This window comes from Alosa sapidissima, chromosome 1 (genome assembly GCF_018492685.1).
Source record: "Alosa sapidissima isolate fAloSap1 chromosome 1, fAloSap1.pri, whole genome shotgun sequence".
Taxonomy (NCBI): Eukaryota; Metazoa; Chordata; class Actinopteri; order Clupeiformes; family Clupeidae; genus Alosa; species Alosa sapidissima.
The window spans coordinates 31,894,244-31,913,237 of record NC_055957.1 but is presented as its reverse complement, the minus strand read 5'-3'; the positions used below and the strand labels follow the sequence as shown (position 1 = coordinate 31,913,237).

At 39.3% G+C, this 18,994-nt stretch overlaps 1 protein-coding gene and 1 long non-coding RNA gene across 2 annotated transcripts; both read left to right on the top strand.

Moving 5' to 3' along the window:
* Nucleotides 1-9,283: 9,283 nt before the first annotated feature.
* On the top strand, nt 9,284-9,984 carry LOC121678132. Its single transcript, XR_006021164.1, has 3 exons — nt 9,284-9,497; nt 9,633-9,710; nt 9,911-9,984. It is a non-coding gene; the product is annotated as an uncharacterized LOC121678132 (long non-coding RNA).
* Nucleotides 9,985-15,579: 5,595 nt separating this feature from the next.
* Nucleotides 15,580-17,160, top strand: LOC121689142 (piggyBac transposable element-derived protein 4-like). Its single transcript, XM_042069276.1, has one exon. It carries the CDS (start codon nt 15,580-15,582, stop codon nt 17,158-17,160), a length of 1,581 nt encoding a protein of 526 aa, XP_041925210.1.
* The last annotated feature ends 1,834 nt before the right edge of the window (nt 17,161-18,994 follow it).

The window sequence follows — 18,994 nt, the reverse complement described above, 5'->3', positions numbered from 1 at the left end:
AAGTTAATGTGCTCACATGAACGGCCATTCACTAAGCTTTCTAACGATATGTATATCAAGGGTATTGCAAAAAGTATCGCTAAGATAACCGCATCCAAAGTTGCCATGGTTCTCCTGTCACGATATGCCAGAAGAAGAAAAAATCACCTTTTTAAGTAAATTGTCACATGCAATAGTGTGAGAACACAGCTATTATTAGCCTTACGGTAGCGTGACTTTGAAGCGGATGACTGACTATGTCCAGTTTTATCAACCGAGTGAGTGTCTTTTTCTGCCCCCTAGTTAATACCTGGGACGGTCATAAGGTGTGACTATAGGATATAATTAATGTATTTCGGGGGAAGTAAGGGGAGAAGTTCTGTGTACACAGATTGTGTAGGCTATAGGCCCACTTTTAAAATGTGCTACGTCAATGGAATACTTCTCCTGGTCCGTAAAATGACACCAGGATATTTGTAAAAGTTTGTGCTTTTGACCGTTTGTGCCCTGAAAGGCAAGTCTTTCACATTCATATTCGGTTACATCTGCCAAGAAAGATAGAGAGCTTACACATTGAGTAACGAGTAGCCTAATGAGTACATTTTAGCTCTACTAATGAGTACATTTTAGCTCTACCGTAAAACCTTATAGCGGCGTGGACAAATTGAATGACTGCTAATGTGTTTAATCTTCACCTAAATAAAGTCAGGGTTTAACAGTCAAAACGTATGTTTATCTGTGAAATTTGTTCACAATATGAAAGACTGTAGACTGTCAAATTATGCGAAAACATGAAATTCGACATTTTAACCTGTACGTTTGTTTATCGTGGATTTTCTCAAAATACCACTGTGCGCAAGACGACTGGTTTCGCCTTGCAGGGTCACATGTGATTTCTGCAACAATGGTAGGCTAGCCTACTGAAAACGTTTGGATATTCTGTTATTTTCTGCTGTTGGTTAAATAGACACACTAGGGAAAACACTTGATATTGAATTTATACAATGCAGGCCTGTTAACTGTATGACAACAGTGGTTTATTTAAACTACATCATAAGAATGTATTTTGTCAGTCATCTTGCTCATTTTAATGAGTAGGCCTAAGAATGAAAGTTATGCTGTATTTAGTGCAAACAAAATCCCGCGATATCTCCCGCGAGTCAAGTCAGGCAGACTGTAGCCAAACAATCTTTGCTGTAGCCTGTCTTTCCGGGATGAGCTGCCCTCTGTTGTAGCTCCTCCCGGCTAGCCTCTGAAGATCACGTTGACGTAGAAAGCCAGACAAAAAAGTCAGACGCAGTTGATCTCAAACAAGCCTACTGTTATTGTTTTGTGCTACATGTAGCCTCTAGCTAAACGGCTGGAAAACAAATTGTTACATTGTATTGCACGCACAGCAAAACCGTGCAATGCATGAATTGGTGACCGGATTGAAGCAGCAATGTAATCTATTGTGTAAGAGCATTGCATCGATATTAAAATGACCAACACAGTACAAATGCAAAGAAAATACATGTCATCTCATCTCAACTATGGGCGCAGCCATGTTTGTCGTAAGGTCGTACGTCCACCTCGGGGTAGGCCTACCCTCAAGTACTCCAAAGGTAAAGGGGTCGTGCCTCCGTGAAATGCCGCAAGAAAGCTGGGTAATTTAAACTTTCCAACTCGGGCGACGGAGTTAATGGAAGTTTTTTTTTTATTTATTTACTTATACATTTCATTGTAGTCAGTCAAATACAACACAAAATAGAGAGAACAAAAGACATACAATATTACATCAACTACACAACATACAGGGGTACAGTCACAGTAGGCCAAGGTGGACAGGCAGGTAGGCAGAAAAAAAAAAGACGCATTAATAACCCTTTGAGGTCACATACGACTCATACAGAATCAGAGTTCTCATGGCCTTAGTATTTTTTGAGTACCTAATTGAATCAATGTAATGTCTATACTCAATCATAAAAAAAGAAAAAATGTTTTAGAACCACTGAATTTGCTCATATGGATGTGGTATTTAGCAATTAGAAATAAAATATTTATAATGAAGTGTTCACCTTCATATTCAGCTTCAAAGTCAAACATACCAAAAAAAACATCCTTAAAACAAAATGAAAAATCTGGGATTAATACTGTGTGAATGAACTTTAGGAATTCTGACCAGAATTTCACTGTGTGGGTACAACTCCAAAAAAGATGTGACACATTTTCATCAGTGCTGTTACAAAATGAGCAGCTGGACTTAATATCCTGCTTGTATCTTTTAAGGAAGGATTTTGCTGGATAAAACCTGTGTATTAGTTTAAATGAAATCTCTCTCACTTTATTAATTGACGATGTATTTGAAAGGCAAGGACCACACTTTCTTCCAAGGAATATTCTCTACTATACCATTCCAGTATGGAATAACATAGGGAATAGTAACAATGTCAGTCTGGAATAACGCTCTGATCTTCCTATTGATACTGTGATTTTCTACTGAGAAGCATAGACGACCCACAGTAGTATCAAGTAAGTTGTTAAGATGAGTAAGTGGTTGTGGGGGAGTATTACCCTTTAACAACATTATAATCCCAGTGGGAATGGCATCAAAAACAATAGCATATTCCTTTACAGTTACTGGAATTTGATATGTTCTTAGGAATTCTGAGTATTTGTATAGTTTACCATTCAAATCAAAAAGTTGGCTAACAAGTGTAATGTTATTGTTAAACCAGTTTTTTTTTTTTTTTTTTTTTTTTTTAAAGAGATTTGTTTTTGTAGAGAATATTCTCGTTATTCCAAATGTAACATTTGTGAGGTGAGAAGTTATGCTTATATGTGAGAGACCATGCCAAAAGCATTTGCTTGTTAAAGTTAGACAATTTGATAGGGATTTTACTAATCTTATAATTGCACATCAATAAAAACTCCAGGCCACCAACTCTAGAAAAAATATAGTTAGGGATAAAGTTCCATAAGGATGCAGGGTTATTAATAAATTGTCTAAGCCAGTTTATTTTGAAAGTGTTATTTAAGGTTGTGAAGTCTAAAAAGTTCATTATAACAGACTTTTTAATATTATGTATTCTGTTTTTCCATATAAAGTTAAACAACATAGAATAATTTTTTTTGGACAAGCTACTATCTACCGCTAAAGAGAGAGCACCATAAGTAAGTCTGGATATACCATCAGCTTTTGAGAGTAAGATTCTACCTCTGAAAGATAAGTCTCTTTGCAACCATGAATTCAGTTTCCTTTGAGTTTTCTGAAAGGTAGGACTAAAGTTTAAAGAGCACCTAGTAGATTGGTCTTTGGTTATGATAATTCCTAGATAAGTGACCTGATCTCTCACAGGGATGTTATGTATAGAGGGCACCAAGCAATCTTTTACGGTCATAAGTTCACATTTTTTTAAGTTCAAGTGAAGACCAGAAGCTTTTGAGAAACCATTAATTAGGTCTAATAATGATAGAGGAATTTGGGAGGCGTCCTTCAGGAAGAGTGTGGTGTCATCCGCAAGTTGACTGATTTTAATCTGCCTATCAGCAATTAAGATTCCTTGCAAGGCACTGTTTGAAATATAAAGAGCCAGGATTTGAGAAGCTATTAGGACCAAGTAGGGTGAGATAGGACAACCTTGCTTGATCCCACGAGACACATTAAACCTTGGCGATGTACCAAGATTTAATTTTACTGCACTATTGCCATTCTTATACAGGGTTCTAATAGTTTTACAAAAAAAAGTGACCAAAACCAAACTTTCAAAGCTTTCAGAGCTTTCAAAATGAAGCCATGTTCAAGAGAGTCAAAAGCTTTATAAAAATCAAGAAACATAAGAAAACTATTATCATTGATAAGATCGTTATAGTCTAGCACATCCAAAATCAGTCTAACATTGTTAGCAATATGACGTTTCCTCATGAACCCAGATTGTGACTCATCAATGATAGAGTCCAGAACGTATTTCAATCTATTAGCAAATATGATAGCCAACACTTTATAATCATTATTTAGCAGTGTGATTGGACGCCAGTTCTCTAAATGTTCCTTATCTTTATTTGGTTTGGGAATTAGGATGATGATACCTTGAGTCATACTTGTTGGAAGAGCTTCACTATGAATGCTTTCTGAGAAAACATTTAGCAAAAAGGGAGATAGTTCTTTGTCAAACATTTTATAGAACTCAGAGGTAATACCATCACACGGGCTTTTATTATTTTTAAGACTATCAATCGCTTTCAATACCTCATCATTAGAGATATTATAATCACATGCATCCCTATCCTCTGCGGAAATGACTCTACAATGGTTGATTGAATCTATAAATGAGTTAGCGGTCACTTCACAGTATTTAGAGGTATATAGATTGCTGTAAATATAGATTGGTGGCAAAAGGTAGAAATATCTTTGGGATTATCAACTATTAATGGAAGTTACGGTACCGATCCACTTGCACGACACGTCATCGTGTAGAGTCGCGCTGCCTCCCCTCGTTCAGTCTAGGCCTGTCAAACTCGATTCCTTTTAAGGATCCGGGTTATTCTGAGTCACTCACTAAACTGATCCGGGTTGAACGAGTCACTTGAGTCATTTGAGTCAGTATTGCTAAATCGCAAAGAAATTCAGTCCTACGTTCAAGCAGTGCCGTGGGGTGCTTCATTTCGTTAAGTGCCTTCTCATGTTGGATGTGGATCCTCCATGATTTGAAACCAGGTTTTTGCAGCACTTGCATTTAGCCTTTAGAGTTTTGCTCTCCTGGTCAAAGTGCAGCCACACATTGTTCATCTTTTTGGTGCTCATGTTCAGAAACGTTGATCTTATTGACAGAGAGGGTAGCCTATATTATAATAATTAATTATTTGTTGTTGTTTTGTTAACAATAGAAAAGTTTGCCTAGGTCTAATGCTACTCTGCTACAATGTTTATTACCACTACTACTAAATAGTAGGCTACTAGGAATTTATTCTAATAAGTATTATAGACTACTAATACTAGGCAACTAATAATACTATTAATCATAGCTATACTGTTAGGTAGCCTAATATAATAGCATATAATATAATATAATATAATATAAACTAGCCTAATATAATAGCGTCAAAACCTCCACCCACTCACGGGAAAGAAAGCAGTTTGAGCCAGACTGTTTATTTATTGTCTTAACCTAGCCTAAGCAATTGACTTTCAATGTAGACATAGAAACAGGAACGTAGAAATGCCCTGCAGTGAATAAATTATTATTATTGTTATTATTATTATTATTATTACTACTACTACTATTCTCATTAGGCCTATTATTATTATCACCTTGACACGAGTAGAAACTAGGCTACTCGCTCGTCTACAGATCCACTCATGTAGCCGGCTGATTCGACTGACTCGCACTCATAACAACATAACGTAACCGGTCCGCCCGGCTGATCCAAATGACCCAGGTAGGCTAGCCTACTCTCCATACAAAGCTTGCAATGTTTCGGACTGTCTTCGCGACCTAATTGCATTTTAAAGTAGGCTATGCGTGCAGAACATATGTTATTTCAGAAGTGAAAGCATGGCTTTTGTTGTGGATTTGCTTTTTACCTTGACAAGGAGTTACTCGCTCCTCTAAAGATCCACTCATGACAACGTAGCCGGCTGATTCGGCTGACTCATAACAACATAACGTAACCGGCCCGCACGGCTGATCCAACTGACTCAGGTAGGCTAGCCTACTCAAGCAACTCCATACAGAGCTTGCAATGTTTCGGACTGTCTTTGCGACCTAATTGCTTTTTATAGTAGGCTATGCGTGCAGAACATATGTTATTTCAGAAGTGAAAGCATGGCTTTTGTTGTGGATTTGTTTTCCACCTTGACGAGGAGTTACTCGCTGCTCTAAAGATCCACTCATGACAACGTAGCCGGCTGATTCGGCTGACTCGCACTCATAACAACGTAACCGGCCCGCCCAGCTGATTCGACTGACCCGGGTAGATACTCAAGCAGCTCCATGAGCGTGCAGTTCGGACGGTCTGCACGACCTAATTGCATTTTAATATGCTACATCTATACACCAAATCTAATTATGTCTAGGCTACATGCAGAACATTGAATGTTATTTCAGAAGTGGAAAAATGGCTTTTGTTGTGGAATTGCTTTTCACCTCGAGGAGGAGCTACTCGCTCTCGCAGATCCACTCATGACAACGTAGCCGGCTGATTCGACTGACTCGTACTCAACGTAGCTTAACCGGCCGGCTGATCCGACTAACCCGGATTGCTACTCAGCCGCTCCAATCTGAGTCCCATGGTCTGTGAGTCTGCAATGTTTCCGGCTCTGCGGGAAGTTAACCAGTTATCTCGGACTGCCTGCTCACTCAGTCGCTTGAGTTGATTTGTGGAGTTGTGGTTGCCTACGAAATTGTTACATTTTTGGCAGCTACGATGGCTAGGGCTAGGAGGCTAGCTAATGTTGCAAGAGGTTTGTGTGTGGCGCTGTTTATCGTTTTAGATTGAATTGTAGTAGGACTCAACTGATCCGAGTTAATGATACTAGAGACTCGCGACTCATGGGTTAATTTAAAGACACGGGTGAAAGATCCGAGTGAATCACGACTTAAACACCTTTAGTTCAGTCGTGTGTGGGCGTTTTGTTTGAAATGTCAGTTACCAGCTCATACTCAGTTCGTTTTAACGTATCTTAAGTGTTTTTCCACAAATGGACCACAATTTTAGGCATGTAGGCCTACTTAACAGTATACAACACATTAATAGCCTAAACAAACTATGCAAGCCATTTGGAAATCTTGTTTTATTTAAACTACTCAATGTAATCTCAAATGCTCACCAGAAACACCAACAGTCAATATATTCATCCAAATCCTAGTTTCGTTTGTTTTATGGACTACTAGGTGGTCGTGGAAGAGATCGTTAAAACATTATTTGTCTTGTAAGCGGAACCAAAGTTTCACAGGCACCGTTGTGGTAGAACAAAGAACCTACAACCTCGTCCTTTCCATAGACCGTAAAAGCAGAGCCTGTCTACGGAGAGCCTCCCCATACAATCCCATACAAACCGAATTTGGCTGCAGTTCACCAGAGTTCACCTAGATGGCGATCGCGGACGAGTCCAAAATATGGGGTCCTATGGAGCTACATGGCTACATTTATTGTTTTCACCTATTTAACAACTGAAACCCTCAGATTTTATTTTATTTGTCACAAAATGGATATGGATTATCAATCAAAAATGAAATAATCCGGGAGTCATGTCCTTTCGTTTTCTTACAGGTTGGGTCATGATGCTATGATCATGCTAATGAATAGTATATGAACAGTAGGCCTATATGAAGTAATAATGATGTCATTGACACATTTGAAAGGCTTTTTAGAACAATTAAGTGACTTTAAAAAATATAATACTCAACCAAGTGTATTGTCTTTCCCTCCCCTTTCGAATACAATATTCAAATTACTTGAAAAAAAATTATATCCCGAGAAAAGTGGATTTTGAGGGGTACAGCTCCATAGACCTCCATTCATTCTGGACTCGCCCGCGAGTGCCCCTAGATGCAGTACCACACCGGAACTTGGTTCCACACCGGTGAACTTGGGAATTTGCCGTTTTTGTCACTTGAAAGCTGCATATCTTTCTTTCACAAGCGTCTTACACTATATTTTAAGCAAATACAGTTGTTTATTTAGGATTAGTGAGTGTATGTTTTAACCTTTGTTGTGGCATCCGTGTTTGTCACACATTCAGACAGCAAAGCACATGAACACAAAGTAGCCACGTGGGCGGTCCTTGTCATTCCCAAGTGCCATGAATGCACCATCAACCCCTAATGGTAAATTAGGCGTATTCGTCTTCATGCAGATCTGTGCAGATCTGACTTGATGTGATGCATGCTGGGTTGAACACAATGGAGCCTATTATGTACTTATTTCCGGAATTGACGTCACTTCCTGGACTCGTCTGAGGCTGGTCTGAGGTCTCTAAATGACTTAACCCCTACTGGGGTGATACTGCAGACTCGTAAAATTAGTTAGAAAATATGGCAGAAAAACGACAAGTTTCCTCATGCTGCTTCCTTATGTTGGAATGTGCAAAAATGTACAAACAGTCAAAAGAATGCCTTCTTGTATGTGATTTCTGCAACTGTGATACTGAAAACATGTTGATAGTCTATATTTGTTGATGTTTTTGCTGTAAAAAGTAGGAGTCCCAAAGTCTCCTAAATTCGCCAGTAAGGAGCTACTTTTAGCCTTAAGATTCTTTGGGAATACGGCCCCAGATGTAAAAAAGATTTTAAGTGCAAGCTATGAAAATACTATGCAATTTTCCAGTGAATATACTTAGGGCTATGTCCCAGTGCCATGATATTCCGAGATCCCTGACTGTACCTTTAATTAATAAATAATCTATCAATAGTGATACTCCATACCTGCTGCTTTGTAGAGCAGCAAGTCCCCCGTTAAACCCCTCATCTTAGGGTACTCCTCCATGAGGACTCTGGAGATCTACATTAAGAAATAACATTATATAGAAACCCTGATTCAGAGCAGGTTCAAAGAGCACTTTAAGTAAATTTTTGTTGTTTAAGTATAAATGTATAATGTAAAAAATATATACACAAAATAGAATATAAAAAAACGGACTAGGTCTGTGAAATACAGATAAAAAAAAATGACTGTTGCATCCGAGATGGGGCATCAAAACCCCATTCTGTCTAATTCTAGTGATGGCATGCTGCATGTTTAGTTTGTCTGAAAACCAGTAGTATAAATAACATATGGTAATACATTCAGAATAACCATATTGACCAATCCATACACTAATCCACTCCTAATTTTTTTGACCGAATGTGGGAGAGCTTTGAAGAAGTCGAGAGGACACCTAAGACCTATTTACAAACAATCTTAAAGGTTGATACAACCTTTAAGCAGCTGTTTGTAGCATTTAACGCCGTAATGCTACAGGAGCTCTTAAGCATGAGGGAATAATTGTGCATCGTAACTAAGGGATGCAATAACAACGTCAACAACCAAAACCATTCATTATCAACATGTAAACTAAATGTAAAAGCTTGTGCATGACTAATGATGTCAACCATAGCAACGGAGCTCTTCTATTATGTTAGGAATTATAATTTTTCCTTACTAAGAGTAGGTCTGAGCGGCTTTGTGAATAGGTTTTAAGAGAAAACGCCCTAAAACTTCTAGTGCAACTCTAACGGTACTCCTAGTGGCAAGATAAAATGCTTCCTGAATGCGTCCCCTGAAAGATCCTTCTTTAAAATGATACAAATCTTTTCTGTGAAAAATTGTAGGTGGCAGTGGACAGAGGACCCAGTCACTTCTACCCCAAGGGTCTCAAGGCGAACACGGGCAATGGAAAAAAACTCATATATATTGTCACGCTGCAAGAGACCCTAGACATGACTCCCCTTGCCCCTGATGCGGATGAGTTCAGAAAGATGCCTAAGTCTTGTTGCAAAAATTGCGGGGTGAATATGCCTATCCAGCTGCTGGTGAGCCACATTGGTGCATGCAGCCAGGTAAGTATTTTGTGCATAACCCAACATCAAATATTAGATAACATAATATCTGTACTATTACACTGTCATAACGTGTAAATGTTATGGATAGTCCCTATATGGTTGTATGGTTTAATATTTGTACATTTCAAATAGCAGTTATGTTGCCAGGAATCAGCCTCTGACCAGGAGAAAATGGACTTACCTGATGTCTATATAGAGGAACAGGCAAAGGTTAGTGGATAGTAAAGGATGCTTACTTTTTGTTGTATTGCAGTACTATGAACTGTGACTAACGGTACTTTGCATTTACTACACTCACTGTGTATGATATATATATATATATATATATATATATATATATATATATATATATATATATATATATATATATATATATATTTAATCTGGTTCGAGAAAACTCTTCTTTTCAGTGTACCTGTCCAGTTTGTGGTGGGGAGTTTCCAGTAGAACTGTTGCCCTATCACGGAAGTTCATGTGGTGAAAGGTAAGCAGATGTAAAAGCCAATACAATTTGAAGTCGGTGTTGAACTGTCAAAATGAATACATACAGGTAATATATTCTATTTAATGAAATACAACTGTTTCTGGTTTAAGTGCACCTGAGGAGCTGCCAAGTACATCCAGCACTGCAGACAGTGTTTCAATGAGTGTAGAGAGACAAGGAGGTGCCTGATCATGTAGAATTGAGCATTTTGCTACTTAAAAGGATATGCCTGAGGATACTCCTGGATGATAATGGTTATGATGAATTACAGGTGCAAACTTTGTTTGGGAGCAAAATTACATTAATTTGTGGAGTTTTGAGCAAGGCCGATGTTTGCATTAATAATTAAATGGCTTATAGTAGGGGGGCCTATGTGTCTAATTTGGGGGCTTGTGGGATTCGCATGTTAATTTTTGGACAGTATTATATCTTTCTTCTAGGGGTTCTTAAGAGTAAAAAAAAACATGTCTCCATTTTTTTGAAAGTTTTGAAGGACCCAAATCAAAGGTCAAATTCAGAAAAGGTCAAATTTGGTGTTTTGTCCATAAACCTCACATTGCTGGTATTATAGCATAGGGTTTGGTGCCAAAAAGCAAAGATATTCTACAAGGTAGTGTGCAAAAGTGGACCACATAAACAATACAACATTACAAAACATTTTAGGCTGATGATTGATCTCTTTAAAAATAAATTGTGCCTAAAATTCTCGAAATTGTCCGCTTAAAAAATAATACTACAATATCAATACTATCAATTCATGCCTATTAGTGTGCTTGAGTGTAGGTCTAGCCTGCTCTGACAGTTCTTGTCTACACCCATTCAGAGCGCAAAGTGCAGAGATCTCTGTTAAATCAAGTTTAATAGACTTTTACATAGCTAGTACCAGCTGAAGTCTGTAAGGCCTTATAGCCTATGTAAGTGTGAAGAAAAGAAAAGGATCAGATAGACAAACAGACAGGTGAGTGTGTGTGTGTGTGTGTGTGTGTGTGTGTGTGTGTGTGTGTATGTGTGTATGTGTTAGAGAGAGTAAGAGAAAAAGAGACACTAGCAGTTGGCTGTTGATGGCTGTCAGTTATAGATTTTAGAATATCGAATAACCTGAAGCACATTAGTGCTCTGTTCTTCATGGTTGGTGATCTAAGTGACCTTCTAGCCTTCTACATTTGAGCAAGCACATTTTCATAGTTCATGGTGGCACAGTCTAGTTAGGTTATATTCTGAGGTGTGTCTTTCTGTTAGTCAGGTGATGGCACATATATTCTAAAAGAAACAGATTTTGGGCTATGTATCCAGTGGACAGATATGTGTGGACTTGTGAATGACCCATCACTAGAGACATATGGCAAATTTCTTGTTTTTTGTCCATGAGAGAGTATGGAGATGGTGATCACAGATCAACCAAGAATTACAATGTTACAGTGGAGTTATTTTACAACAGAACAAAGCAGTTTGGCACAGGAACTGCTACAAATCCACCGGTAACAGTTAGAATCTGCAGAGTGCTAAGATTCGCTACTAGAAATCATGTGAAGCAGGCAGGACTCAGTGTCTTCAGAAAAGATGTGGTAGACCATCTTCTGAACCTGCACCAACACCTGCAACTGCATCAAGTCCATCTAGAGGGACTACACTTGTTCAGCAGCAGCTGCTGCCAGCATAGATAAGTGCTTCTTCTGTCAGAAGCAGACAAAAGAGCGTCTTCATGAGGTGTCCTCTTTCAATGCAGGCAACCAACCAAGATATAAGTAATATTTTAAAGTCAATGACTTTTAACAGGTAGCCAGTGTAAAGATGCTAGGATGGGGGAAATATGTTCATATTTTTTGTGTGTGTGAGCAGCTGCATTTTGTATAAGCTGTAAGCTCTTTAGACAGGTATTATTACAGCCAGCCTATTGCAATAGTCTATCCTGGTGACAAAAGCATGGATTAATTTCTCGGTATCTGCTAAGGATAAGGACTTCCTTATCTTTGAAATGTTCCATAAATGGTAAAATGAAGTTTTGGTGATTTGTTTTATGTGATTATTTAGTGCTAGGTCCTGGTCAATTACAACTCCTAGGTTTTTAACACTTGTGGATGAGGTCAGTGGAAGATCACTATATGTAGCCTGTGATGTGGATAGGATATCCCTCATCTATTTAGAACCTAAAACCATGACTTCTGTTTTATCTGAGTTCAAAAGCAGGAAATTATTTGTCATCCATGTCTTTATATCTCTTATACAGTACATGTGTCAAGTTTAGCTAACGGGGTTATTCATCAGGTTTTATGGAGAGGTATAGTTGTGTATCATCTGCTAGTACTGAGCTTTGAGGCACTCCATATGTTACCATAATCTGGGTAGATGGTTTATGGACCTGTACAAATTGTTGATGGTTAGGAAGGTGTGATCTAAACCAAGCAAGTGCTGAGTCTTTGATGCCAAATTTTCAAGCCTAAGTAGTATGTCATGGTCTATGGTGTCAGTCCAGGAGGACCAGTATTGATACAAGGCTAGGTTTTTTGAGGGAGGGCTTAACAGATGTCTTAAACGACTGCGGTAGGCCTACATGCCCTGATAGCATTGAATTATTTATAATCTAGAGCAAAACATTATCCAGAAGGGGAGACCAGTCTTAAGAAGGTGAGTAGGAATAGGGTTTAGTAGACTAGTTGTAGATTTTGATGAGGAAATTGTGGAGGTGAGATCTAATATGTTGTGTATATGTAAATGAATTAAATGTTCATAATATCATTTTGAAATACATAATACGTTACAAAATATTAACGCAATAGTGTTTACTTTTGTGGGGGGCTGATGTCATGTAACGGAAGCCGCAAAACCTAAAACCGCAAGCCTGAGAGTTTATTTTACTGTCTGTGGAGTTAGCTGAAGATGAAAAGAAACCAACATTTTGCCAATAAATAGTAGCTTTACTGCGTTTCACTCTTGTTAGAGAACGTTTACAATGTCAAAATGCACCAACAGCAACAGTTGGGCTACATAAAGATGATACTTTTTGGGTCCTCTCCATTAAGATCCAACTTGAACGTATGCTACTCCATTTAATTGAGAGCGCGTCTGAGCGCACACGAGAGGGAGAGAAAACGAGTGGTAGGTTCCAGCTGGCTTGTCGTTGTTGATGATAATTGATACCTCCTTTTTAATATGAAAAACGTATAAAAGGAAGGCAACAAAGACGAGGTTAGAGGAGATTGCGGATTTATCCGGTTTCCACTACTGACCAGTTATAAACTGTGAGAGCCAGGGCACTTTGACATAGGCTACTATAGGCTGCACTCACTGTGATTTGAAAAATGGACAAAAATATGAAGATTATCTTTGCCTTTGTGTAATGGGACTGGTGAGTCTTGAAGTCTTCAATAATTCGTTTACATGAACCACATATATGCTGATTGAAACGCATTCCACTAGCTAGGTGACTGGCTCAGGCTCATCATTCACTTTTCATTGCAAACAGAAAATGTCTTGCTAGCATCATGTCATTACATGCTTCTATTTCCAAAGGAATGAAAGCTGTTTATACCAACTTAATATCATGCGTATCGTTGTTAATATTGTGCAAAACATGTGGTACAGAGTTTGTGGACTAGCTATAGGCTATATTTCAATGGAGCTGGTAAAAAAAGATCATTATGAGAATGTGGCCACAATGGGCTTAAAGTGACAGTGCACCATTTACAAATGAGTTAAACAGCATCAAATGAGTAGTATTTCTTAAGAAATTAATACTTTAAAACACAATTACTGTGTCAGTATTATCATTTAAATAATATAAAAGTGTTTTACTTAAACCTTTGTGGTTACTCATTAATTTTGTGATTTATGTTGTATTTAATATGCCATTTAAGAAGCTTTAGTCTTTAGGAACTTTTTAATTGCGGTTAATCGAGATTAATTCATTTAAAAATATATTTTTTTAATCGTTTGATAGCCCTATAATAATATTGGAGGAACACACACTTGAGTTTTCGCTCTACATCATTGGTGCTGTTAAATTGAGTCCACAAAACCTGAAAAATGCTCTGCACTTCCTCTAGTTCCTTAAGATGGTCACTTGTATATGCTGGGTCCATGATGCCTGGATTATTCTGTCACGACCAGCAGGTCAGGGTTGCAAATTGGACCCAAATGCAGACTCAGTGAAACCGAAGTGGACTTAAACAAGATTTTAATGTGTCTTCTTTCACACATAAACTTCTCAGAAAAACTAAACCAAAACACAAACTCCAAACCGTGACAGATTTAGTGAAAAAGGTTGCATGTACGCTCTATTACCTAAGCGACGAGGGACAGCTGAGGAAGACGGCCAACGCATTCGGCTTGTCGCTATCGGCTGTGTCCGTCATTGTAAGACAGACATGCAAAGCTATCACCATCCATTTAGGTCCAAAGTACATCAAAATGCCTTTTGTGGAGTCCGAGGCGAAAGAATTAGTTTCGGGCTTCCGTCGTGCTCATGGCATGCCACAGTGTTTGGGAGCTGTCGACGGCACCCACATTGAAATTAAACAGCCATATACTGTACAAACTCCATGGAGTACATCAACAGAAAGGGTAAACATTCCCTTAATGTGCAAGCCGTTTGCGACTACAAGTACAGGTTTATGGATGTAGCTGTAAAGTGGCCTGGAAGTGTGCATGACTCACTTTGGCAATTCCAATGTGAATACTTGGTTTAACCCTCTAGGCGCCACAGGCGACTATAGTCGACAAGATGCGGCACTGAATAAAACGGCCGATTTTGTCAAATAGGGTGTCATAATTCGTTCAAACTCCACTCCACTAGATGGCAGACATGTCATACGTCATCACCGAGTCGAAAAATCGTCATGCTTCTATACAAAATCTTCCCGCTAGAGCTCATTGAATCAGTGCGAGAAATACCGGAGCTACTGTGCGTGTGTGCCATTTTTATCAGAGCGGTATTGTCAACGTCAGAGAGTATTTGCACTACATTATCGTGTAATGGCATCAGAAAAGTTTACCCGCAATGAAGTGTTGGGTTTTCTATTCGCTGACCCTGATTCTGAAGGAGAATATCTGCCTTTAGAAAATGACGGTGATTCGTTTACTCACCACGCTTCAGATGCGTCCCTGCCTTGCAATGGTGCAGCTGGACAAAGTTTAGACCTACACCAAGCACAAATGAATCCTTTGCCCAATGTAGATGGTCCTTTGCCCAATGTTAGTGCTGGGAACAATGTTTCACGGGGTCGTAGTGTTCATCGGGAAGTTAGCAGGCGTGTTAGTGATGTGGGAAACGAGGCTGGAAGTTATGTGGGGGTCCAGTCTTTTTACAGCGCTAGCCAGCTAGCTTCTTTGTCTTCTGACCGTGTGCCTCTCCGCAATCGCGGCGACAGTAACGTGTTGTTGGAGCATTTGTCTAATGCCACTGGGGATGTTAGACGAGGTCGAAGTGTTCATAGGACAGTTAGGGGGCAACGTGGAGGCAGGGGGAGTCGCAATGAGAATGACAGTAGGCCTAGTTCGAGCTGTGCAACTTCTCTCCACTCGGCGCGCGCGCGAGGCAGATCAGGCCGTGCTAGTCGCAGCAGGAGCAGAGGCGGTGTGACACGGGGCAGAGGAGCCATGAATAGTTTAGTGCAAGATGATGGCTTTGAGTACTTGGCCAATGAGGAGCAGTACCAAAGTTGGATCACGCCCTTTGATCAGCCAATTGGTTATCTGGGGGAAAAAGAACTCTCCAATGCCAATTCGCCCCTAGATTTTCTATCACTCTTTCTCTCTGATGAGTTCTGGAATTTACTTGTTATTGAGACAAATCGCTATGCCCATCAGTTTTTAGCCTCCCATCAACTCCAGCCACACTCCAGATTTCATCAATGGTCTGACGTAACTGTCAGTGAAATGAAAGCCTTTTTTTCCCTGCATTTGAGTATGGGTCTGGTAGAGAAGTCAGAGTTGGAGGATTATTGGGCTGAATATTGGCCAACAGCAACACCTGGATTTGGGAAGGTGATGTCCAGGAATAGATTTGAGATGATTTTGTCTTTCCTTCATTTCACTAATAATGAGGAGTATGTTGACAGGGGTCAGCCAGGCTATGACAGGCTATTCAAAATCCGCCCAATAATTAATTTGGTCATCCCCCGGTTTTCAGCAGTGTATGGCCCATCTAAGCAGCTGTCACTGGATGAAATGACGATTGCATTCAAAGGAAAATCAACCCTAAAAATGTATAACCCAAACAAACCAGACAAATATGGTTACAAAGTATTTGTTCTGAGTGAGGCAAAGTCAGGCTATGTGCTACAGTGGTCCATGTACACTGGACAAAATAGGCCTAATGGTGATTTCGGTGCCACACACCTTGTTGTCCGTGAGCTGATGGCCCCGTACACAGGGAAAGGGCATGAGGTGTACATGGACAGCTATTACACCTCGCCAGCCATAGCAGATGAGCTGGCAAACAATGATTCGGGTTTGTGTGGGACTGTCAGCAGTAACAGGAAGGGGATGCCAAAGGGCCTCACCCGTGAACAGCTGCCATTGAGCAAGGGAGATGACCCAGTCTTCATGAGGAAGGGGAAGTTGCTAGCTTGTGCGTGGCATGATACAAAGCGCCTCACAATGCTCTCTACACTGCATTCCAACACATGTGTCAGAAAGCGCATCAGGACCAAACACACTGATAGTGGCTATAGGGAGATAAATAGGCCTGTTTGTGTTGATGACTACAATTCATTCATGGGGGGTGTCGACACAGCAGACCAGAGAATGAAGACCTACCTCTTTCCCCATAGATCAAGGAAATGGTACAATAGAATTTTCAATGGCATTCTCAGTGTAAGCATGGTGAATGCCCACATCATTTACTGCCGCTGCACTGCTGCTCCTCACAAGCCCCTGAAAGTCTTTGTGCAGGATGTCATCTCTGCTTTACTGGAAGGCTTCTCCAGGAAAGAGAGCAACAAAGGCCGAAAGTCATCCTCACTGGGAGACATGCCACAGAGACTCACTGAGCGCCACTTTATGTGCCAGGCTGATGGTAAGCCAGATTGTGTCGTTTGTTCTGATCGGACCCACCCTAAAGGCCGCCGTCAGACAAAATACATGTGTAGGCAGTGTGGGGTGGGTCTTTGTGTTGTGCCTTGCAATGAGAGGTACCACACCCTGAAACACTACAAGAAATGTCACTTGGATGGATAGGGAGTCATTATCTCTACAGCAAAAGGCCTGCTACATAAATTCTTTTTTTTGTCTGCCATTTATTAGTAATGATTTAGACTGTTGATTTACTATCTATTTCCCTGACCATAGTAGTGTACACTATGTGTTCTTTTTTGTGAGTTCATGTCCTTGTGATGTATGTGTCTTTGTCAGCTAAAAAAAAACAACCAAAAAAACATCAACAAAAACAACAAAAACAAAAAAAAAATACTAACATTGTCTCTCGTCTTGTCTCGTCATCTCACTCCTGATCTGTGCCTTGCCGTGGCGAGTGAGCTTTTGAACTAAACAGGTCTTGTCTACTTGTGTTTGTGTGTCATATGAATAATATATATGTACCCCATACATGGCTTCAGAGTGCCTGCTGTATGTAGTAAATGGAAAATCTCTACAGCAAAAGGCCAACCTACAGCTACATTCATTCGGTTTGTTACTGCCATTTATTAGTAATGATTTACACAGTTTGTTTACTACTTACTATTTACCTGAGCATTCAGTATTGTGCAATATAGCACACAGAAGATGAGGGACATTTTGGGGGGAAAGAAGTGCTGAATTTTATCATTCAAACATGTGACTTTTCATGAAAATTCTATAATCCAAGATGGCCGCCACGTCATATGACGTCATATGACGTCATAATATGCAAATTAGATGGGGAAATTTAATCCCTACATAAACTTTGGGTCATCCTTAATATTTCTCTAATTTACAGAAAGTCTCTATCTCTTATCACTTTTAAGATATAGCCTTTTGAAATTAAGATGTCAAAATCGAACGTTTCGAAAAAAAACCTCTGGCGCCTAAAGGGTTAAGACTGGTAAAATACCTACGCTGCAAAAGCAGATCGTGGACGACGAAGACTGAAACTGAAAAACCAATAGGCCTAGACCTACTGTGCATTAGTTGTCAATGATTAGGACTATGCCAATGTCCATGATGTAAAGTCTGATTGGGTTGAACAAAAATAAACAAAAGACCACTGAATCTTTTACTGAATTGGACTTTTTTTTTATTGGAAAAAATTGAGCTTTTCAAAAACAACATACAGAGCAGCATTAAATATTTTAAACAATAAACATGTCTATCAACAATAAACAATCTAAAGATGACTCAATGTTTTTCCTTTCTAACCCAAATAGCTCCTTGCCTGAAGTACTGCAAATAATATCAGAATATCAAAGTAAACCTGACCAAAAGCTTGATTTTTCCTATGAACAAGCAGGCTAGGCGGATGTCTCTTGGCTCATATCCATTCCAAGTAATACGAGATAGCTTCACTTACTTAGGTGTTACAGTGACGAGTAACTTTAAAGATCTGTATAAAAAAAAAACTTTAGGGCCTTGTTAGATAACACAAAGAGCGACCTGTCCAGCTGGGCCTCCTTGCCTTTATCATTGGCAGGGCGAGTTAACTCTGTTCTACCAAAATTTTTGTTTTTGTTTCAGACACTACCTGTGTTTATTCCCGAGGCATACTTTAAAGATTTAGATCAGTTATATCTTCCTTTATTTGGAACAAAACAGTTCCACGAATCAGGAAAGAGTTTTTGCAAAGACATTAAGAACGAAGGAGGTTTGGTTCTCCCAAACTTTATTAATTACTACTGGGCCGCCATTAGGGTTGCCACCTGTGTCTGACAAAAAATCTGGACATTTTGACCATCCAATCGACCTTTTTGTTTGTAAGCAACGGCGCCTTTCAAGATAAAAACCGTCATTCTAAGCGACAATTGTATAGCTAAAATTAGTAAGAATGACAATTTCTAGTTATTTGTTTAGTTAATTGCTTTATTTAATAGCAGACCTTTAT